The sequence below is a fragment of the Monodon monoceros genome, unplaced genomic scaffold, assembly GCF_005190385.1.
Source record: "Monodon monoceros isolate NGI ecotype Baffin Bay Population unplaced genomic scaffold, NGI_Narwhal_1 Contig174_ctg1, whole genome shotgun sequence".
NCBI lineage: Eukaryota > Metazoa > Chordata > Mammalia > Artiodactyla > Monodontidae > Monodon > Monodon monoceros.
In genome coordinates, this window is record NW_021697627.1 from 1,622,803 (window position 1) to 1,647,450 (window position 24,648).

Below are 24,648 nucleotides of genomic sequence, written 5' to 3' on the forward strand. Positions count from 1 at the left end.
TACACAATGGTTTATTTCTCTATTTTATTCCATTGGACAATATGGCTGTCTTTATGCTACTCACATGCCGCTTTCATTAGTGTGGCTTTGTACTAAATGTTGAAATAGGACAAATCAAGACAAAAAAAACAAACCTTGCCTTTTAAAACAGATTTTTAAAATTATTCAGGGCTCCTTGAAATTCAATATGAATTGTAAGATGGATTTTTCTCTCTCTTCAATAAATACTGTTGGTACTTTCATAAGACTGCACTAAAATCATAGAACTGAGTAACATTGACAAGACAAAGGAATCAGAAGCCTTAGGCTATCATTCCCCAACCAAGAGACACTGACTTAACAACAATATACAGACTAAATTGTCTTTATGATAATACCAGAAACTGGTTAAGAAGCTGTAGCAACCCAAGCAAGTGCAAAATCAAGAAGAGCTGCAATGAAGCAGGTAAGAATATTTGTTCCATTTACATGTGAGGGGACTCCCACCCCCTACACTTACCACAATGCAGGAACAATCAGGAAAAAGTTCTCAGCTTCTTCCTAGAGAGGGAAAGGCAAGAATGGAATGTGTAGCAAATGTTCTAGCATTGCAGTGGGTCTACCTGAGGGACTGAGTCTATATGCCTGACTCAGAACACTGAAGTGAACAGAGGTATTCTTTGGATGCTATATTAGTCTGTTCAGGCTACCGTAAATTAATAAAGCAAAATGGGTGGCTTAAATAAGATAAATTTATTTCTTACAGCTCTGGAAGTTGGCAAGTACAAGATTAAGATTCCTAGTGATTGACTCACCTCCTGATTTGCAGGTGGCTACCTTCTCACTGTGTTCTCATATGATAGAAAGAAAAAGAGATTCCTCTTTTAAGAAGGCCACAGGCCTATTGTATTAGGGTCCTACTCTTATGACCTCAGTTCCTTTTATTCATGTCGTATTGTTTTTTCTTCGTGGTTACCATGTGAATTATTTACCTCTTCAATTTATACTATATGAAAAATGGATGAAATGAGCTAGTTGTTTGAAAAGATCAACAAAACTGTCAAACCTTTAACAAGACTCAAATAACATCAGAAATGAAAGAGGAAATGTTACAACTGATGCTATAGAAATAAAAAGAAATAATTTGCTCTGTAATTATTTAATATAAACAGTTAAATTTCCACAAATTGGATAACCTGGAAAAAAAGATAAGTTCCTAGAAACATGAAACACTTCAAAGCTGAATCGTGAAGAGACAGGAAATCTGAACGAGTAATGAGTAAGCAGTCAAAAGTTTCCCAACAAAGAAAACCCCAGGGTCAAATGACTTCACTGGTAAATACCAAACATTTAAAGTCAAATTAACAACATACCCCTCAACTCCTTCTAAAAAAATGGAAAGCAGGATCACTTCCAAACTTCATGGCCCAGCTTTGCAGGATCAGGAGAATGCATACAAGCTTAAGAATTCTGCCTCAAGACAGCGCTAGAAGCATGGATCAGGTATGGCCTATCTATACAAGGTCTAAGAAAGCCTCAGAATCTGTAGCAGGACTGAGTTAAATGTATTTCCACCCTGAAGGAAATTAGCTAAAAAATGGAGGTGGTGACTGTGCCAACATGAAAACCGCAACACAAAATTCCAAGGAACTTGAAAACTCAAGGAAACATAAAATCACCAAAGGATTTCAATAATCTTCCAGTAACCAACCCAAAGACACAGACATCTATACTTACTAATTATAGAATTCAAATGAGCTATTTAAGGAAACTCAATAAGCTACAAGAAAATACGGAAAAACAATTCAATGAAATAAAGAAAACAAAACACAATCCAAATGTGAAATTTAACAGAGACAGAAATCATAAAAAGAGTCATAGGGAAATTCTGGATCTGAAGAATTCAATAAATGAAATGAAAAATGCAACAGACAGCACCAATATCAGAACAGACCAAACAGAATACAGAATCAGTGAGATAGAGTCAATGAAAGGAAAAGAGATACCATAAAGCTAACAACAACAACAACATCCAAATCACCGAAAATCCAAAAGGAAAAGAGAGGGAGAAGGGAACAGAAAAGTTGAATATTGAATCACTATGCTGTACACCTGAAACTAATACAATATTGTAAATCAACTATAATTCAATGAATGAATGAATGAATGAATGGAAGGCCAAGAACTTCCCAAACCTGGGGAGAGACTTGGAATCCAAAAATCGTGAAGATATATATCACCCCATTATTTCAGTTCAAAATGTTCTTATCTGAGAAACATTCTAGCAAACTGTCAAAAATCAAAGATTCTAAATGAAGCAAGAGAAAAAAATATTGTAACCTACAAGAAAATCCCATTAGGCTACCAACAGATTTCTGAGCACAATTATAGGCCAGGGAAAAAAATAGGATAATATACTCATAGTGTTAAAACAGAAAAGCTGCCAACTTATCCTTTAGAAACAGACATGAGAGAATTCATCACCACCAGACCTGTCTTAAAAGAAATGCTGAAAGGAGTTCTTCAGGCTGATACGAAAGGATGCTAACTAGTAATGAAAACATATGAAAATATACAACACACTGGTAAATGCAAATACATAGTCAAATTGTGAAACTCTAATACTGTAACATGAGGGTGTGTTAAACCAATTAACTGTATTAAAAAGGTTAAAGGTATCAAAAATTACTCAGGCTACTATAATCTGTTGAAGAATACATAATATAAAAATCAAATTGCAACTCTAAGCACTTGAAGGAGTGCATAAAAGGATAATGTGTTTGTAAGGCATAGACATGATGTTGCCAACCACATAAAATAGACTGTTATACCTAAAAGATGTTTAATGTAAGTCTCACGGTAACTACAGAGCAAAGACTAACTATAGAGTCACAAAAATAAAGACAGGAAATCATAGCAAACTATCACAGAAAATCAATAGTTCAAAGAAACATACTGAAAGAATAAGAAAGTAACAAGATGACTACAAAACAGCCAGAAAACAGTTATATGGCAATAGTAAGTCCCTACGTATCAATAACTACTCTAAATTTACATGGACTGAGTTGTCCAATCAAAAGGTACAAAGTGGCTGGATGCATAAAAAAAAAAAACAAGACTCTACTGTATGCTATCTACAAGAGAGTAACTTCAGTTTTAAGGACATACACAGGCTCATAGTTAAGGGATTAAAAGAGAATTCCATACAAATGAAAAAGAGAGTAGTGGTAGCTATACTCATATAAGAAAAAAACAGATTTTAAGCCAAAAGGGGTAAGCAGAGACAAAGCAAGTCACGATATAATGATAAAGGGTCAACCTATCAAGGAAACATAACAATGGTAAATACATGTGCACCTAACATAAGAGTACCAAAATACATTAACCAAATACTAACATCTGAAAGAAGAAATAGACAATACAGTAAGATCAGAGGACTTCAAAACAACACATTTGGCAATGGACAGAAATCCAGATGGAAAATCCTCAAGAAAACATTGGACTTGAATCATACATGAGATCAAATGAACCTAACAGAGATATATACATTCCATCCAAAAGCAGCAGAATACATTGAATTAAAGTGGCAAGAGTGGGCACACCCTTCTCTTGTTCCTGATCTTAGAGGGAAGGCTTTCAGCTTTTCACTGTTGAGTATGATATCAGCTATCAATCTGTCACATATGACTTTTATTATGTTGAGATATATCTGGTGAAGTTTCAGGATACAAAATTAATACACAGAAATTTGCTGCATTTCTATACACTGACAACAAACTATCTGAAAGAGAAATTAAGAAAACAATACCGTCTACCATAGCATCAAAAAGAATAAAACACCTTTTGCCTCCTTGGTAGGAATAAACCTACCGAGGAGGCAAAAGACTTGTACTCAGAAAACTGTAAGACTCTGATGAAAGAAACTGAAGACCACACAAACACATGGAAAAATATACAATGTTCTTGGATTGGAAGAATCAATCCCGTCAAAATGACTATACTACCCAAAACAATGTACAGATTCAATGCAATGCCTACCAAATTACTAATAGAATTTTTCACAGAACTGGAACAAAAAATGTTTAGATTTGTATGGAACCACAAAGACATGGAATAGGCAACACAATCATGAAAAAGAATGGAACTGAAGGAATCAGGCTCCCTGACTTCAGAATATACTACAAAGCTACTCATCGAAACAGTATGGTAGGGCAGAGTCAAGACGGCAGTCGGGGAAGACGCAGAGTTTGCGTCTCCCCACAAATAGGGCACCTGCTGGACATTGGTGGGTGCCCTCGACGCCCAAGGAGACAGGAGGAACCCCCGAGTGCCTGGGTAGGATGCAGGGGTAGGAGAAAAGTGGAGACCAGACAGCACCAGTGCCCCTGAGGGGTGGCTGGGAGGGGGAGGGGTTCCCAGGCCTGGAGGGACCCTCAGGGGCTTGGAGAATCAGGCATTTCCCCTGCCCAATCGGGCCCGGGAAGTCTGCGGGGCTCCTGGGCCAGGTACTCCCCCCCTCCAAAGCCTCCTCCAGGCCGTGTTGATCCTAGGGCATAGGAGGGAAGGGGGAGGAGAAGAGAAGAGGTGGTGGGAGGGGTCTTCCAGGACTGGAGGATCAGGGGAGGTGCAGCAGGCATTTCTCCCACCCACTGGGGCCCCAGGAGGCCTGCCGGGCTCTTGGGCCTGGTCCTCCATTCTCTGGGGCCCCCTCCGGCCTCGTGGGTTCTAGAGGCGTGGGCGGGAGGAAGGAGGGGGGAAGAGGAGCAGAGGGGGATGGTTGGGGCAGAACCGTCCAGGACCGGAGAGCATCAGGGGAGACATGGAGGGAGTCTCTCCTGCTCACTTGGGCCCAGGGAAGGATGCTGGGTGCCCAGACCTGGTCCTCGGTTCTCCATGGCCCCCTCTGGCCTCTTGGGTCATAAGGGCATGGGAGGGAGGGAGGCAGGAGGAGGATGGGGAGCAGAGGCAGACAGTGTAGGGGAAACCCTCCAAGACCAGAGAACCAGAGGAGGTGGAGCGGGCGCTCCCCCACCCACTCAGCTCCAGGAACCCTCTTGGGCTTCCAGGTCTGGTCCTCTGCCTTCTGGGGCCCCCTCTAGCTGCATGGGTCCTGGGGGCATAGGAGGAAGGAGCAAGAAGAGAGCCCAAGGGGAAGAGGCCCTCTAGGATCGGAGGATCGGGGGGAACGCACCTAGTGTTTCCCATGCCCGCTTGGGCCCAGTGATGAGCCTGTTGGGTCCTGGACCTGGTCCTCTGCCCTCCAAGGCCAGAGGCACTCCTGGGACCCTCTTCCTGCACTGAGCCTAAGCCGCACCCCCAACAGCCCCCCAGGACCTTTTCCGGCCCTGCGGGTCCTAAGCATAGACTCCCCACAATGGCCTAAACCCCGCCCCTGCCTAAGCCCCGCCCCACACAGCCAAGGTCTTTTCCGGCTTTTTGTTTTGTTTGGTTTGGTTTTACTCCTCTTTTTTTCACTATTGTGGTTCTGTTTTATCTTACGGTTATTTTGTCATCTATATTTTTATTTTTTAATTCTTTGTAACATATCTGTTAGTTATCTAATCTTATTTTATTTTTTTACTATTTGTTATTCTTCTGCTCCTTTATTTCTTTTTTTTTTTCCCCACCCCATGTGGCTTCTGGGATCTTGGTTCATGAGCCGGGGATCAAGCCAGAGCTCCTGTAGTAGAAGCACTGAGTATGAACCACTGGACTAACAGAGAACCTCAGACTCCAAGGAATATTCCTCAGAGTGAGGTCTCCCAGAAATCCTAATCTCGGTACAAAGACCCAGCTCCACCCAACAGCCTACAAACTCCAGTTCTAGAAGCCTCAGGCCAAACAGTAAGACAGGAACACAGTCTCACCCATCCAAAAAAAAAAAAAAATTAGACGACAAAAACCTACAAGACCAAATAAATGAAGAGGAAATAGGCAACCAACCTGAAAAAAGAATATAGAGTAATGACAATAAAGACCCAGAATCTCAGAAACAGAATGGAGACACGGATTGAGAAAATACAAGAAATGTTTAATAATGATCTAGAAGGACTAAAGAACAAACCAACAGAGATGAGCAACAAAATAACAAATGAAAAATACACTACAAGGAATCAATAACAGAATAACTGAGGCAGAAAAACGAGTAAGTGAGCTGGAAGACAGAATGGTGGAAATAACTTCCGAGAAGCAGAATAAAGAAAAAAGAATGAAAAGAATTGAGAACAATCTCACAGACCTCTGGGACAACACTAAACATGCCAACATTCGAATCATAAGGGTCCCAGAGAAGAACAGAAAAACAAAGGGTCTGAGAAAATATTTGAAGAGATTACAGTGGAAAACTTCCCTAACATGGGAAAGAAAATAGTCAATCAAGTCAGGGAAGCGCAGAGAGTCCCATACAGGATAAATCCAAGAAAAAACACTCCTAGACACATATTAATCAAACTATCAAAATTAAATAAAAAGAAAAAACATTAAAAGCAGCAAAGGAAAAGTGAAAAATAACATACAAAGGAATCCCCATAAGGTTATCAGCTGATTTTTCAGCAGACACTCTGCAGGCCAGAATGGAGAGGCAGGATAGACTTAAAGTGATGAAAGAGAAAAACTTACCGCACTCTACGCAGCAAGGATCTCATTCACATTTCACAGGGAAACTAAAACCTTTACAAAAAAGCAAAAGCTAAGCAAATTCAGCACCACCAAACCAGCTTTACAACAAATGCTAAAGGAACTTCTCTAGGCAGGAAACACAAGAGAAGGAAAACACCTACAAAAACAAACCCAAAACAATTAAGAAAATGGTAACAGGAACATACATATCGATAACTACCTTAAATGTAAATGGGTTAAACCTCCAACCAAAAGACGCAGACTGGTTGAATGGATACAAAAATAAGACCCATATATATGCTGTCTGCAACAGACCCACTTCAGACCTAGGGACACATAAAGACTGAAAGTGAAGGGATGGAAAAAGATTCCATGCAAATGGAAATCAAGAAAGCTGGAGCTACAATACTTGTATCAGAATAGACTCTAAAATAAAGACTGTTACAAGAGATAAGGAAGGACACTATATAATGCTCAAGGGATCAATCCAGGAAGAAGATATACCAATTATAAATATTTATGCACCAACAAAGGAGCACCTCAATACATAAAGCAAATACTATCAACCATAAAAGAGGAAATTAACAGTAACACAATAATATTAGGAGACTTTAATACCATCTACAACAATGCGCAGATTATTCAAACAGAACCTAAGTAAGGAAACACAAGCTTTAAATGACATGATAGACCAGATAAATTTAATTGATATCTATAGGATATTCCACCCAAAGGTGTGAGAACACACTTTCTTCTCAAGTGCACACGGAACATTCTCCAGGAAGATCACATCTTGAGTCACTAATCAAGCCTTGGAAAATTTAAGAAAACTGAAACTGTACCAAGCATCTTTTCTGACCACAATGCTATGAGACTGAAAATCAATTACAGGAAAAAAACTAAAAAACATAAATACATGGAGGCTCAACAGTGCGCTACTAAATAACCAAGAGATCACTGAAGAAATCAAAGAAGAAATAAAAAAATACATAGAAACAAATGACAAAGAAAACACAACAACGCAAAACCTATGGGATGCAGCAAAAGCAGTTCTAAGAGGGAAGTTTATAGCAATTCAATCTCACCTCAAGAAACAAGAAAAATATCAAATAAACTATCTAACCCTACATGTAAAGCAACCAGAGAACCCAAAGTCAGCAGAAGGAAAGAAATCATAAAGATCAGAACAGGAATAAATGAAATAGAAATGAAGAAAACAATAGCAAAGGTCAATAAAACTAAAAGTTGGTTTTCTGAGAAGATAAAATCGATAATCCTTTAGCCAGACTCATCAAGAAAAACAGGGAGAGGACACAAATCAATAAAATTAGGAATGAAAGATGAAAAATCACACCTGACAATGCAGAAATACAAAGGATTATAAGAGACTACTACAAACATGTATATGCCAATAAAAAGGACAACCACGAAGAAATGGACAAATTCTTGCAAAGGCACAATTTTCCAATACTGAACCAGGAAGAATTAGAAAATATAAACAGACCTATCACAAGTAATAAAATTGAAAACATAATTTAAAATCTTCCACCAAACAAAAGTCCAGGACCAGATATGGCTTCACAGGTGAATTCTATCAAATATTTACAGAAGAGCTAACAGAGATCCTTCCCAAACCCTTCCCAAAAAACTGCAAAGGGAGAAACACTCCCAAATTCATTCTGCGAAACCACCAACCACCTGATATACCAAAACCAGACAAAATATCACAAAAAAAGAAAATTACAGACCAACATCACTGATGAATGTAGATGCAAAAATCCTCAACAAAATACTAGCAAACAGACTCCAACAACACATTAAAAGCATAATACACCATGATCAAGTGGAATTTATCCCAGAAATGCAAGGATTCTTCAATATGCAAATCAATCAATGTGATACACCATATTAAAACTTTGAAGGGGCTTCCCTGGTGGCGCAGTGGTTGAGAGTCCGCCTGCCGATGCAGGGGACACGGGTTCATGCCCTGGTCCAGGAAGATCCCACATGCTGCGGAGCGGCTAGGTCTGTGAGCCATGGCTGCTGAGCCTGCGCGTCCGGAGCCTGTGCTCCGCAATGGGAGAGGCCACAACAGTGAGAGGCCCACGTACCGCCCCCGCCCCCCCCGAAAGAAAACTGAATAAAAACCATATGATCATCTCAATAGATGCAGAAAAAGCTTCTGACAAAATTCGACATCCATTTATGATAAAAACTCTCCAGAAACTGGGCATACAGGGAACCTACTTCAACATAATAAAGGCCATATATGACAAACCCACAGCAAACACTATTCTCAGTGGTGAGAAACTGAAAGCATTTCCACTAAGATCAGGTACAAGACAAGGATGTCCAATCTCGCCACTCTTATTCAACACAGTTTTGGAAGTCCTAGCCACGGCAATCAGAGAAGAAAAAGAAATAAAAGGAATACAAATTGGAAAAGAAGAAGTAAAATTGTCACTGTTTGCAGATGACATAATACTACACATAGAAAATCCTAAAGATGCCATCAGAAAACTACTAGAGCTAATCAATGAATTGGGTAAAGTTGCAGGATTCAAAATTAATGCACAGAAACCTCTGGCATTCCTATACACTAACAATGGAAAATCAGAAAGAGAAATCAAGGAAACAATCCCATTTACTATCACAACAAAAAGAATAAAATACCTAGGAATAAAGCTACTCAAGGAAGCAAAAGACCTGTACTCAGAAAACTATAAAACACTGATGAAAGAAATCAAAGATGACATAAACAGATGGAGAAATATACCATGTTCTTTGATTGGAAGATTCAATATTGTGAAAATGACTATTGTGCCCAAAGCCATCTACAGAAATTACCAATGGAATTCTTCATGAATTATAACAAAAATTTTACAATTTGCATGGAAATACAAAACACCCCGAATAGCCAAGGCAATCTTGAGAAAGAAAAATGGAGGTGGAGGAATCAGGCACCCCAACTTTAGACTATACTACAAAGCTACAATAATCAAGATGGTATGGTACTGGCACGAAAACAGAAATACAGATCCATGGTACAGGACAGAAAGCCCAGAGATAGATTAGGTGACCATATGTGCATGGATTTATGACAAAGGAGGCAGGAACATACAATGGAGAAAACAGAGCCTCTTCAATAAGTGGTGCTGGGAGATTGCCTCCTAGAGTAATGAAAATAAAAAAAAAATAAACAAATGGTACCTAATGAAATTTAAAAGCTTTTGCACAGCAAAGGAAACCATAAACAAGACAAAAAGACAACTCTCAGAATGGGAGAAAATATTTGCCAAGAAAGCAACTGACAAAGGATTAATCTCCAAAATACATAAGCAGCTCATGAAGCTCAATATCAAAAAAAAGCAAACAACCCAATCCAAAAATGGGCAGAAGACCTAAACAGACACTTCTCCAAAGCAGACACACAGATGGCCAAGAGGCACAAGAAAAGATGTGCAACATCACTAATTATTAGAGAAATGTAAATCAAAACTACAATGAGGTATCTCCTTACACCAGTCAGAATGGCCATCGTCAAAAATTCTACAAACAATAAATGCTGCAGAGAAAAGGGAACCCTCTTGCACTGTTGGTGGGAATGTAAATTGATACAGTTCTCTCTGGAGAACAGTATGGAGGTTTCTTAAAATACTACAAATAGAACTACCATAGGACCGAGCAATCCTACTACTGGGCATATACCCTGAGAAAACCATAATTCAAAAGGACACATATAGCCCAATGTTCATTGCAGCATTATTTACTATAGCCAGGACATGGAAACAACCTAAATGTCCAACAACAGATGAATAGATAAAGATGTGGTACATATATACAATGGAATATTACTCAGCCATAAAAAGGAATGAACTGGGTCATTTGCAGAGACATGGATGGACCTAGAGTCTGTCACACAGAGTGAGGTTAACCAGAAAAAGAAAAACAAATATCATATATTAATGCATGTATGTGGAATCTAAAAAAATGATACAGATGGACCTATTTGTAGGGCAGGAATAGAGACACAGACATAGAGAATGGACATGTGGACACAGCGGGGAAGGGGAGGGTGGGACAAACTGGGAGATTTGGTTTGACATAAATACACTACCATGTGTAAAACAGATGTGTAAAACAGCTAGTGGGTCGTGCTGTATATAGCACATGGCTAAGCTGGGTGCTCTGTGACAACTGAGATGGTGAGATGAGCGGGGTGGGAGGGAGGTCCAAGAGGGAGGGGATATACGTATACACATAGATGGTTCACTTCCTTGTACAGCAGAAACGAACAGAACATTGTAAAGCAATTTTACTCCAATAAAAATAAATAAAAATTTAACCCCCCCCCAAAAAAAAACAAACCCAAACAGTATGGTATTGGCATAAAACAGATAAAGAGATCAACAGAACAGGGTAGGAAGCCCAGAAATTAACTCATGCACTTATGGTCACCTACTCTATGACAAAGGAGACAAGAATATGTACTAGGGAAAAGATAGCCTCTTCAATAAGGCATGGTGGAAGAACTGGAGAGCTCCATGTAAAAGAATATAATTAGAGTAGTGTCTATCACCATATACAAATATAAACTCAAAATGGATTAAACACCTAAATGTAAGGTGGGACAGTATAAAACTCCTTGAGAAAAACATAGGGAGAACACTCTTTGACATAATTGCAGCAATATCGTTTTGGTTCTATCTCCTAAAGTAAAGGAAACAACAGCAACAATTAACAAGCAGAACGTAATTAGACTTTAGTACAGTACAGGAAGCCAACCACAAAATTAAAGGACAACTTTTGTGCACATTGGTGGGAATGTAAATTGGTATAGCCACTGTGGAAAACAGTATGGAGGTTTCTAAAAATAACTAAAAACAGAACTACCACATGATCCTGCAATCCCACTCCTGGGCATGTATAAGGAGAAAACTCTAATTAGTAACGATACATGCACCCCAATGTTCACAGCAGCACTTTTACAATAGTCAAGACACTGAAGCAAGCTAAATGTCCCACTGACAGATGAATGGATAGAGAAAATGAGACACATATATATAATGGAATATTACTCAGCCATAAAAAAGAATGAAATAATGTTATTTGCAGCAACATGGATGGACCTTCAAGATTGTCATAGTAAGTGAAGTCAAAGACAAATACCATATGATACCACTTATATGTAGAATCTAAAAAATGATACAAATGAACTTATTTATAGAACAGAAATAGACTCAAAGACATAGAAAACAAACTTATTGTTACCAAAAGGGAAAGGGGGGAAGGGATTAATTAGGAGTTTGGGATGAACATATACACACTATTATATATAAAATAGATAATCAACAAGGATTTAATGTATAGCACAAAGAACTATATATATATCTTGCAATAAACTGGAATGGAAAAGAATCAGAAAAATATACATATATTTATAGGTATAACTGAATCACCTTGCTGTATACTTGAAGCTAACACAACACTGTAAATCACCTATATACTTCAATTGAAAAACATAAGAAAAATTGAAGTAATACTCAACTTGGCCAGAAATATACATTTGATTCAATTCTGGAGTACTTTGTCATCAATGTGACTACTCATATTTCCTTAAGTGTTTCCCACATACCTGAGGACCACTGCTAGTGCCCTACCAAGACACAACACTAACCTGGTTCCATCCTGGGCACTGCAGTTGACGTCAGCACCGTATTTAAGAAGATGTTCAGCAATATGGAGCCACCCTCCTGCACAAGCTTCATGTAGAGCACAGTAACCTGCATTGTCCTGATGATTAATGTCACAAATCTTGTTTTTCAGGCAGTACAAGACCAATTCCTACGTGCAGGAGAAAAGGGGATGCCATCAGATTGCACACAATAAACCTCATAATAATGATCTCTCCATAGCTTGGTAGTATCCATTTTCAAAGACGTCCACCCTCAGGCCTGAGAACCCACTGTAGCATGGGCAGGCAATACCCATCTTGGTGGAAGGTGTGTGTGTGAAAGTCTTGATGATGGAGACAGTGTTGTCAAGGGCTGCTAACACCTTAGACGATGCATTGGTAAGTACAAAAGCACTCCCATTTGATGGGTATACTTGGTAGGTGGTAGTGGATGACAATACAAGTTTAGATAAAAATATAGAAAACCAACACACAAGAAGAGAGTAAATGAGGTAAAGAACGTCCCTAACCTTAAAGAGGGAGGGAAACCCAGGAGGTTAGCCAGGTCCTCACGCTCCTGTAAAGATCAGAACCTGGGAAGCAAATGCTTCTGTATTTATATTAAAGAAGAGTCTCTCTCGAGAATGATCGTAGAGAAAACCCAGACTGTCACAGAAGCAAGGAGCCACCATTGAGTGACACGCAGGAGTGGAGCCTGTTATCACAGCCTCTTTCTCCATGTGCTGGCCCCATGCCCCACCAGGCACTACGAAAGCCCCCACCAGGGCTGACCTTTTCATGCCTGCTACCAGGAACTAGGAAAAGCCCCCTCCAGGGCTGACCTTCTCATGCCTGCTACCAGGAACTAGGAAAAGCCCCCTCCAGGGCTGGTCTTCTCATGCTTGCGGCCAAGGCTAAGAAAAGCCTCCTCCAGGGCTGACTTTGTCACACCTGCCACAGGCACAAGGAAAAGCCCCCACCAGGGCTGAGCTTCTTGTGCCTGAAGCTAGGGCTAAGAAAAGCCCCCTCCAGGGCTAACCTTCTCGCACAGACAGCCAGGTATTAGGGCTACATCTATTGTGCCCATGGCCTCCATCTTTCTCATGCACCTGTCACTGCCAGGGTTCCCGCAACCCAGGGAGTTGTGCCACCTCCACAACCTGCCCTCACAGGGGCAAACCCGAGTGCTCCAGGGCAGCCTCAGAAGCAGAACCCTGTGGGTGGCCCACACACAGAGGTGGGGCTAAAACCACAGCTGAGCCCCAGGAGCAGGGCAACTAAGGAACAAGAACAAAAATCTTTCTGAGCAAATGCACAAGCCGCAGATTAAGTCCCTACAATCAGCTTGGTAAACCCTGCATCTATGGAATAACTGAATGGATTAGTGTTCACACAAATGACACTGGTCTAGCTCTAAGCAGTTGTGGACTCTGGGTACTAGTACATGCAGGAGTTGGGCCAGGACAGAGTCCGAGCTGCCTCCACCGTGCCCACAGGGGAAACAGAGACCTACTGAGAGGTTTTGGAGGGCCTCCTGGGGAGGCGGAGGTTCGCCGTGCCTCATGGTGGAGGCAAGGACACTGACATCTGAGACCCAGGAAAATACTATTATTACTATTTTTTATGTTTTGTTCTGTTCCCTTGTTTTTTGTTTGTTTTTATTTTTATTTCTATTGTTTATATTTTCCATATATTTTTAATTTTTTATGTTTCTATTTCTCTGTTACTTTTTCCTTGTTCTGTTTCTTCCTTGTGTTTTTTCTTTTTCTTTGTTCTACTTTCTATCTTTTTCCTTTTTTCAATTTGTTCTTATCTTTTCTTACTTTTATCATTTGTGTGTTTGTTTTTTTGCTTTTTACTTCAGTTTGCATTCTGCTTTTGTATTTTTTGTTTTTTGTATTTCTTAGTTCCGTTTTTAATTGTTTGATTTCATATTGGGATACTTTTGTTTGTCTAGTTGTCCTCTTGTTTTTTGTTTTCTCTGTTTTTGTTTCTTATTTTGTATGTGTGTATGTTTTGTTCTGTTCTGTTGGTTTTTTAAAAAATTATTTGTTTTTATTTTCACTTAGCTTTTAAAATTTTTTCAGATTCTTAAAATTGTTTTTATATTTCTATTTCTCTGTTACTTTTTTCTCACTCTGTTTTTCTGCCTTGTTTTTTTCCTTTCCTTTGTTCTATTTTGTTATTTTTTTTCTATGTTCTATTTGTTCTCATCTTTATTTTTTGTTTACTCATTTTTCTGTTTGCTTTGTTTTCTTTCCTTTTTCCTTCAGTTTGCATTCTGCCATTTTTTCTTTTTTGTTTTTGTCAGTTTTGTTTTTAATTGTCTGATTTCATTTTGGGGTTCTTTTGTTTCTGTTTTTTCTCTTGTTTTTTGGTTTCCCTGTTTTTGTTTCTCTTTTTTTGTATGTTTGCGTGTTTCTTTTTTTGTTGTTCTTGTTTGGTTCTGCTTTTACCATCTGTCTGGGGTCTTGTCTGTCTGTTCATTTGTTTGTTCTTAATTGTTGTTGCTGTTTGCTTGTTTTGTCATTGCTATTTGTCTTGGGGTTGAATGTTTGCTTTCATTCAACCCTTTCTTTTTTTTTCCCCTTTTATGCCAAGCTGTGTGGCTTGCTGGGTCTTAGTTCCCAGGCTGGAGGTCGAGCCTGAGCCTCTGGGGTGGGAGAACCAAGTCCAGGATGCTGGAACACTAGACAATTCCCAGCCCCAGGGAATATTAAACAGCTCTCCTAGAGCTCTCCTGCAGGTCTCCATCTCAACTCCAAGACCCAGCTCCACCCAACTGCCTGCAGGCTCCAGTGCTGAACGGCCCACGCCAAACAACAAGCAAGACAGGAACACAAACCCACTCACCAGCAGACAGGCTGCCTAAAGTACTAAGCCCACAGACACCCCAAAACACACCAACTAAAGAACAAACAGAGATGAACAAAACAATAACTGAAATTAAAACTATTCTAGAAGGAATCAATAGCAGAATAACTGAAGCAGAAGAAATGAGTAAGTGAGCTGAAAGACAGAATGGTGGAAATAACTGCTGCAGAGCAGAACAAAGAAAAAAGAAAGAAAATAAATGAGGACAATCTCAGAGACCTCCGGGACAACCTTAAATGCACCATATTCGAATCATAGGTGTCCCAGAAGAAGAAAGAGAGAAAGGGTCTGAAAATATTTGGAGGCTATAGTCAAAAACTTCCCTAACATGGGAAAGGAAATAGTCAATCAAGTCCAGGAAGTGCAGAGAGTCCCATACAGGACAAACCCAAGGAGAAACATGCCGAGACACATATTAATCAAATTAACAAAAATTAAATTAAAAGAAAACATATTAAAAGCAGCAAATGAAAAGCAAAAAATACTATACAAAGGAATCCCCGTAAGGTTATCAGCTGATTTTTCAGCAGAAACTCTGCAGGCCAGATGGGAGTGGCAGAATATACTTCAAGTGATGAAAGAGAAAAGCTTACAGCCAAGATTACTCTACCCAGCAAGCATCTCATTCAGATTCGATGGAGAAATCAAAAGGTTTACAGACAAGCAAAAGCTAAGAGAAATCAGCACCACCAAACCAGCTTTACAACAAATAATAAAGGAACTTCTCTAGGCAGGAAACACAAGAGAAGGAAAAGACCTACAAAAGCAAACCCCAAACAATTAAGAAAATGGTAATAGAAACAAACTTATCAATAATTACCTTAAATGTAAATAGATTAAATGCTCCAACCAAAAGACACAGACTGGCTGAATGGATACAAAAACAAGACCTTAGATATGTTGTCTACAAAAGACCCACTTCACTCAGGAACACATACAGACTGAAAGTGAAGGGACGGAAAAAGATATTCCATCCAAATGGAAATCAAAAGAAAACTGGAGTAGCAATACTCGTTTCACGAAAAATAGACTTTAAAATAAAGACTGTAACAAGAGATAAGGAAGGACACTATATAATGATCAACGGATCAATGCAAGAAGAAGATATAACAATTATAAATATATACGCATCCAACATAGGAGCACCTCAGTACATAAGGCAAATGATAACAGCCATAAAAGGGGAAATTGACAGTAAAACAATAAGACTGGGGGACTCTAACAACCCACTAACACCAATGGACAGATCATCCAAAATGAAAATAAATAAGGAAACACAAGCTTTAAACGACACATTAAAAAGATGGACTTAATTGATATTTATAGGACATTCCTTCCAAAAATGGCACAATACACTTTCTTCTCAAGTGCAATAGAACATTCTTCAGGACAGATCACATCCTGGGTCACAAATCAAGCCTTGGTAAATTTAAGAAAACTGAAATCATATCATACATCTTTTCTAACCACAATGCTATGATATTAGAAATAAATTACAGGAAAAAAACTGTAAAAAATACAAACACATGGAGGATAAATAATATGCTACTAAATAACCAATGAGATCACTGAAGAAATCAAAGAGGAAATCAAAAAAATACCTACAAACAAATGACAATGAAAACATGACAACCCAAAATCTATGGGACACAACAAAAGCAGTTCTAACTGGGAAGTTTATAGCAACACACTCTTAATTCAAGAAACAAGAAAAGGGCTTCCCTCGTGGCACAGTGGTTGAGAGTCCGCCTGCCGATGCAGGGGAAGCAGGTTTGTGCCCCATTCTGGGAAGATCCCACATGCTGTGGAACGGCCTAGGCCCGTGAGCCATGGCCGCTGAGACTGCGCATCCACAGCCTGTGCTCTACAACGGGAGAGGCCACAACAGTGAGAGGCCTGTGTACCGCAAAAAAAAAAAAAAAGAAAGAAACAAGAAAAGTCTCAAACAAACTGAACTTACACCTAACACAACTAGGGAAAAAAGAACAAATAAAACCCAAATTTAGTAGAGGAAAGATCATAAAGATCAGAAGATCAGATCATAAAGATCAGAGCAGAAATAAATAAAATAGAAATGAAAAAAAAACAATAGCAATGATCAGTAAAACGAAAAGCTGGTTCTTTGAGAAGATAAACAAAATTGATAAACCTTTAGCCATACTCATCAAGAAAAAGAGGGAGAGGACTCAAATCAACAAAATTAGAAATGAAAAAAAACTTACAACTGATACCGCAGAAATACAAAGGAAATACAAAGGATCAAAGGCTACTACAAGCAGCTGTATGTCAATAAAATGGACAATCTGGAAGAAATGGACAAATTCTTAGAAAAGTACAACCTTCCAAGACTGAACCAGGAAGAAATAGAACATAGGAACAGACCAATCACAAGTAATGAAACTGAAGCTGTGATTAAAAATATTCCAACAAACAAAAGTCCAGGACCAGATGGCTTCACAGGCTAGTTCTATCAAACATTTACAGAAGAGCTAACACCTATCCTTCTAAAACTCTGGAAAAAATTACACAGAGGAGCACTCCCAAACTCATTCTACAAGGCCACCATCACCTTGGTACCAAAACCAGACAAAGAAAGCACAAAAAACAGAAAATTACAGACCAATATCAAATTTTTGAACACTGATGCAAAAATCCTCAACAAAATAAATCCAACAACACATTAAAAATATCATACACCATGATCAAGTAGGATTTATCCCAGGGATGCAAGGATTCTTCAATATATGCAAATCAATCACTGTGATGCACCATGGTAACAAACTGAAGGATAAAAAACATATGATCAAAAAAAAAAAAAACCCAAAAACCATATGATCATCTCAATAGATGCAGGAAAATTTTTTGACAAAATTCAACAGCAATTTATGATAAAATCTCTCCAGAAAGTGGGCATAGGGGGAACATTCCTCAACATAATAAAGGCCAGATATGACAAACCCACAGCAAACACTATTCGCAGTGGTGAGAAACTGAAAGCATTTCCTATAAAATCAGAAACAAAAAGGTGTCCACTCTCGCTACTGTTATTCAACATAGTTTTGGAAGTCCTAGCCGTGGCAATCAGAGAAGAAAAATAAAAGGGATCCAAATTGGAAAAGCTGTCACTGTTTGCAGATGACATGATACTATACCTAGAAAATCCTAAAGATGCCACCAGAAAACAATTAGAGCTCATCCATGAATTTGGTAAAGTTGCAGGATACAAAAGTAATGTGCAGAAATCTCTTGCATTCCTGTACACTAACAATGGAAGATCAGAAAGAGAAATCAAGGGAACATTCCCATTTACCAATGCAACAAAAAGAATAAAATACCTAGGAATAAATCTACCTAAGGAGGCAAAAGACCAGTACACAGAAAACTACAAGATACTGATGAAAGAAGTCAAAGACGACAGAAACAGATGGAGAGATATACCATGTTCTTGGATTGGACGAATCAACATTGTGAAAATGACTGTACCACCCAAAGCAATCTACAGAATCAATGTAATCCTTATCAAGTTACCAATGGGATTTCTCACAGAATTAGAACAAAAAATTTTACAACTTGTATAGAACCACAAAATACCTCAAATAGCAAAAGCAAACCTGAGAAAGAAAAATGGAGCTGCAGTAATCAGGCTCCCTGACTTCAGACTATACTATGAAGCTACAGTAATCAAGACAGTATGGTACTGGCAGAAAAAGAGAAAGATACATCCATGGTACAGGACAGAAAGCCCAGAGATAAACCCACACACCTATGGTCACCTAATCTATGACAAAGGAGGCCAGAATATACAATGGAGAAAAGACAGCCGCTTCAATAAGTGATGCTGAGAAAACTGAACATCTACATGTAAAAGAATGAAATTAGAACACTCCCTAACATCATACACAAAAATAAACTCAAAATGGATTAAAGACCTAAATGTAAATTAGAACACTATAAACTCTTAGAGGAAAACATAGGAAAAACACTCTTTAACATAAACCACAGCAAGATCTTTTTTGCCCAGCTCCTAAAGTAATGAAAATAAAAGCAAAAGTAAAGAAATTGGACCTAATTACACTTAAAAGCTTTTGCACAGCAAAGGAAACCATAAACAAGACAAAGAGACAATGCTCCAGAATGGGAGAAAATATTTGCAAACAAAGCAATGGACAAAGGATTAACCTTCAAAATATACAAACAGTTCATGGAGCAAACAAACAACCCAATCAAAAAATGGGTGGAAGACCTAAATGGAGAAGACCTAAATTTCTCTGAAGAAGACATACAGATGGCCAAGAGGCACATGAAAAGATGCTCATCGTCACTAATTATTAGAGAAATGCAAATCAAAACTACAAGGAGGTATATCACCTCCCATCAGTCAGAATGGCCATCATCAAAAAATCTACAAACAATAAATGTTGGAGAGGATGTGGAGAAAAGGGAACCCTCTTGCACTCCTGGTGGGAATGTAAACTGATACAGCCACTATGGAGAACAGTATTGAGGTTCCTATAAAAACTGAAAATAGAACTACCATACGACCGAGCAATCCCACTACTGGGCATATACCCTGAGAAGACCATAATTCAAAAAGAGTCATGTACCACAATGTTTATTGCAGCTCTATTTACCATAGACAGTATATGGAAGCAACCTAAGTGTCCACAGACAGACGAATGGATCAAGAAGATGTGGCACATATATACAATGGAATATTACTCAGCCATAAAAAGAAGTGGGTCATTTGTAGAGACGTGGATGGACCTAGAGGCTGTCATACAGAATGAAGTCAGTCAGAAAGAGAAAAATAAGTATCGTATATTAACTCATATATGTGGCATCTGAGAAAACTGGTATAGACGATCTTATTTACAAAGCAGAAATAGAGACACCGACGTAGAGAACAAACATACGGGATGCCAAGGGGGATGGGGGGTGAGTGGGATGAACTGGGAGTTTGGGACTGACATATATACACTACTACGTATAAAACAGGTAATTAGCGAGAACATACTGTATAGCACAGGGAACTCTACTCAATGCTCTGTGGTGACCTTAATGGGAAGGAAATCTAAAACAACGGATATATGTGTATGTATAACTGATTCACTTTGCTGTACAGCAGAAACTAACACAATATTGTAAAGCAAGTATACTGCAATAAAAAAATACAGAAAAAAAAGAAGAGGCTCTTCCCATGGACTACATAAAGTGCTGTATTTTGCTTCATTCTCCATCCCAGTTGGGGTTGAATCAATGTAATATTTCATATTTACTTATGTTGGTGACAGGAATCAACCTATGCATTTCAGGCATTAAGTAAAAGTGTATTCCTCCTACTTTTCAGAATGTGAACAGAATATAAAGAGTTTGTATTAGAATCACTGTTACTAATTTCATTTCTTTGGTATAATATCAGTAATCAAAACCAGAGCCTGTAGAAAACAGAGTGAACTTTAATGTAAACTATGAACTTTAGTTACTAATAATGTGTCATTATCAACATATCAACTGTAACAAAACATTAATAATAGGAATTTGGGGGGGGGAGAAGTTTGTACAAATACAGGGAACTCTGTATTTTTGCTCAATTCTAAAAACCTAAAGCTGCTAAAAAATACTTTATTAAAAATGTGTAAATATATGCACAGATATACTCCCACTACACAAGAGAAGCAACTTATTCAATGTTTTATCACCTTGGTTAAGCAAGTTTCATAAACATAGAACAAAATGTGCCACCAATAAACAAGTTACACTGTTTTCCTACAAGGCATGCTCAGCAGAGAGCTATCATGTTCTGACAACAAAGGAAACAAAGTAGATGGAGTCTACAGGGGACCCAATACTTGTTAAGGGGGAGCTCACTGGAGTCACAGCAGGCCTCATTGTGACAACTCTTAAATAACTCACCTGCTAAATTTAAAACAAGGGCCATTCCAGCCACTCACAGAAGTGAGGTGGGTTGTGAGAAGCCTTTTATGACTTTTCAAGGACACATCAACCAAAGGTGACCACCCACTTGGGAGCTAACTAGGATATTCCATTTGCTCATCCCATGAACCTAATGTGACACGCTGGCAAACCTGGCCATCAGCACCCTGTTACTTTGGGTCACTGCGGCAGCTCCCTCCCAAAACAATAGAAGAAAGAGAGAAGGCACGCCCACAAATGGATTCCTTCATTCAGATCCTAACCTGCCAGAGAGCCCACAATCCTCTGGACTCCCAGGCCACCTGCACTGAAGCCCTGGTTACTGAACTGGGATACCGCATGAAGCTGCTCTTTTAGCAGGCCCTCACTAGGCAGACTCGAGTGAACACCTGCAAAGCTAATGAGTTTTGTGCCCCAGCCAGGGTGAGGCCCTGTCACAAGGCTCTGAAAGGCACTGACTGCTCGGTACAGATCAATTTACCCAGATCTTGGCAGCCCACCTGGTATCCTATCAACCCAGGGTTTATTTGCTCTGACAATTATGGCCTTCATCTGGAGACCTTCATCACTACTACAGCTAATTCAAGGGTACACAGAAATAAAAAGACATGATAGCTAATGGCTATTTCAACTCTCTTCACGTGGAGGGTGGCAACAAAGCAGCAGTAACCAGGTCAGACTTTCTGCCATCAACTGTCAACTCAACTGTGTTACTATCACATAGTACTTTTCATTTCTGCAAATGAATGTATCTTATGTTATCCCACAGAAATACCTATGAGATACCAGGAACAGGATTATTCTTACTCAACACCTGGGGAAATTGCAGACAAGAGAGGTCAAACCCCAACTTCAAGTTTACATGACCTATGAAACTTATAACTCACGTCTAGTGTTGAGAGTCAAAAGGTCAAATCAATAGCCCCGGCTAGAGAAATGTAACCTAAATGTGATAACCACCTGAGAACCCTTCTCTGTTGCAGGCAAGTTGGTTAAATACATGCATCCTAGTTTTTAAGGGTGGTGGCTTCTAAACAAATGATAACTGCTGTCACCAACAGTTAGAATGGTTATGAGGCCAGGCAAGTCTCTCTATACATTTCCGGTTTATTTTTTAACACTAGAAATTGGGAATGTCTGAAGGGTACCCCACCCATTCCCAAACAAAATCAAACTGTTTTTATTGCACAAATTAAAAATATCCCAGACTAAGAAAATGCTACTGTTTCAAAGGACTGTCCCACAGGGTGCTAGCTTACTTACAACTTCCCACCCACTCATGAAGTGTGCTCATGGTCAATGGGAGACCTACAACTGGGCACTCAGAAAGGGCTCACAGGACACTGGATAGCAGCACAAATCTGGCCAAGGTGAAGGAGACACAGTTTCAGTTAAATCCTGTGTGGTGCTAAAGATGCACAGTGGCAGTAATCTATTTCACAGATATTTCAAATTGTAAGTAGGGCAATTCCAATGTGACGCAGTCCTTGGAGAGCAGTGGGGTAGGGGAGAGAAGGGAAGATGGGGGGGCTTGGCTTTGGAGCCATACTGGTGAACTGCTACCTGCATAAGTAGCATTTAAGCCCTCTGGGGTTCAAATTCCTCATCTGAAGTCAAGATAATACTTGTTACTACCACACGAAAAGGTTGAAAGGATGAAATGCGTTACCATGATCTTGTGGGCTTAGAACGAGTGCTGAGACAATACAATCTACCGCTGACATCAGCCACGCTAGGTGGGGAAATGCAGGTGAAATGGGCAGGGAGTTCGGAGCAAAGTCTAAGTCCCTCCTACCCTCTCAGGAATAGAGGTCTGTCCCCCTCCATTTCCACAACCCTGCTGCCTCAGCACCTACCCTGCAGACACTGACCAACAGCTGACCCCAATGTGTATCTGTTCATAAACAAGCCAAAATGGGGCTAGTAAGTTCTCTTCCCCTTGCTAATCAGAATCCAAAAGGCTTATTTCCACAAGCCCTGGATTATGTCAAATTTGACAGCAGATATAAGTGAGCAAGACTAGAGGATGCCAAACCAAGCTACCTGCTTAAACAAAGTAAATATCAGAGCGGCCTTTCTTTTCACACCCTCACTGGTGTGAACAAGTCACCAGAAGAAGGGCAGCACCAGCAGGGCTAATATAAACATCCTGGGAGAATACCTAAGCCCAGCTCCTAATGTTAAGGGTGCTGGGCTCTGAATGCCATCTCCTCCCCTGCCCTGGTCCCAGGCAGTGCACCCTCCTACCCCATGTCACGGACGAGTGGCCAGTGATTTCTGAATCTAGGAACCCACAAAAACACACACGAGGACACCCACCTCGTAGCCAAGTCGGGCAGCCCGCTGCAGGAGGGTCTCTCCAGTATTCTTATTGACAGAAAGTCTCCGTGCTTTCGGGTGCAAAGGGCAACACTGGGTTGTCTGTGGAGATGACCCTGAGTACAGCAGCTGTGAGGTCTGTGAAGCTGGCAGCAATTGCTGCAAACTGTTGAAGTACTTCTGGTCCAGCTTGGCTGGTGACTGTTCGCAGTTAGAAGTGAGCTCAGGCTGATTTTGGAATCTCTGGATGTTCACCTATCACAAAACCAGGCAGTACAAACATTTAAGGCCATCTTCCAACAGCTGATTCTTGCCCTGACTTACAAACCTGAGAAGGAGGCACTTTTTCCTTTTCAGTTGTTTGGAGGAGGGAGGGGTGTCAGAGGGTAATGGGGAAAGGATTTCATTCGTACCAGTTTGAAACTTCATCACCACCTAGGAGATATGGTCGCTAGGACAAGTGAGTCAACTTGGGGAACGAGATCAGGAAAAGGAAAGCTTTGTTCTTTGAGAAGCAGGGAACAGGTAGGCAAGCAATAACTTATGGAGTGCCTGCACAAGCCTGATTCAGGAGGAGATGTCAAAAGGTACCTGGCTATCTGCACTGTCGCTTTTCAGTGAGGTGCACCGCCTGGGCCCCTGAGGAATCAAATGCTTGGTTTTGCACAGTCTCTTCCCAGATGTTTTCTCAGTGCCATTAGTGTATTTCTGCAGCAGCATGGCACCCTGGCAATCCTCTTGATCATCTCTGTGCAGTACACCTGGCTTATGGCTTTGTTTAATTCTCTGCTGTTTAGTATGCATCATCAAGCCTGATGTGCAGCTTGGCTGGGTCTGCATTTGGTTGCCCGCAATGGTAGATAAAAGCCTCTTCGTGGGCACAGAGCTGGAGGATACAGGAAAGTCTAAAAGGGGGGGTGGAGGGGTGAGGTGTAGGGAAGGCAGAAACATGCGTTACAAGTTTTAGCTGGTACAGGAAGAAAAAACTACTGTTAACACTGATCACTTCAGTTTTCAAAGGTATACTAATTACATTTCAAAGCCTTAATTTTTTTTTTTTTTTTTTTTTTTTGCGGTACGTGGGCCTCTCACTGTTGTGGCCTTTCCTGTTGCGGAGCACAGGCTCCAGACGCGCAGGCCCAGCGGCCATGGCTCACGGGCCCAGCCGGAATCCGCGGCACGCGGGATCTTCCCTGACCGGGGCACAAACCCATGTCCCCCGCAACGGCAGGCGGACTCTCAACCACTGC

The 24,648-nt window shown here is 40.0% G+C and overlaps 1 protein-coding gene across 1 annotated transcript in view; it reads right to left on the reverse strand.

Moving 5' to 3' along the window:
• Positions 1-24,648, reverse strand: part of LOC114891678 (BCL-6 corepressor-like) — a 43,791-nt gene that overhangs the window by 10,940 nt on the left and 8,203 nt on the right. The window contains exons 5-7 of the mRNA XM_029215926.1: positions 23,990-24,303; positions 23,399-23,653; positions 12,275-12,441 (exon numbers count right to left, since the gene is read on the reverse strand). Of these exons, the coding sequence (XP_029071759.1) occupies positions 12,275-12,441; positions 23,399-23,653; positions 23,990-24,303 (736 nt within the window). The remainder of the gene's footprint in view (positions 1-12,274; positions 12,442-23,398; positions 23,654-23,989; positions 24,304-24,648) is intronic.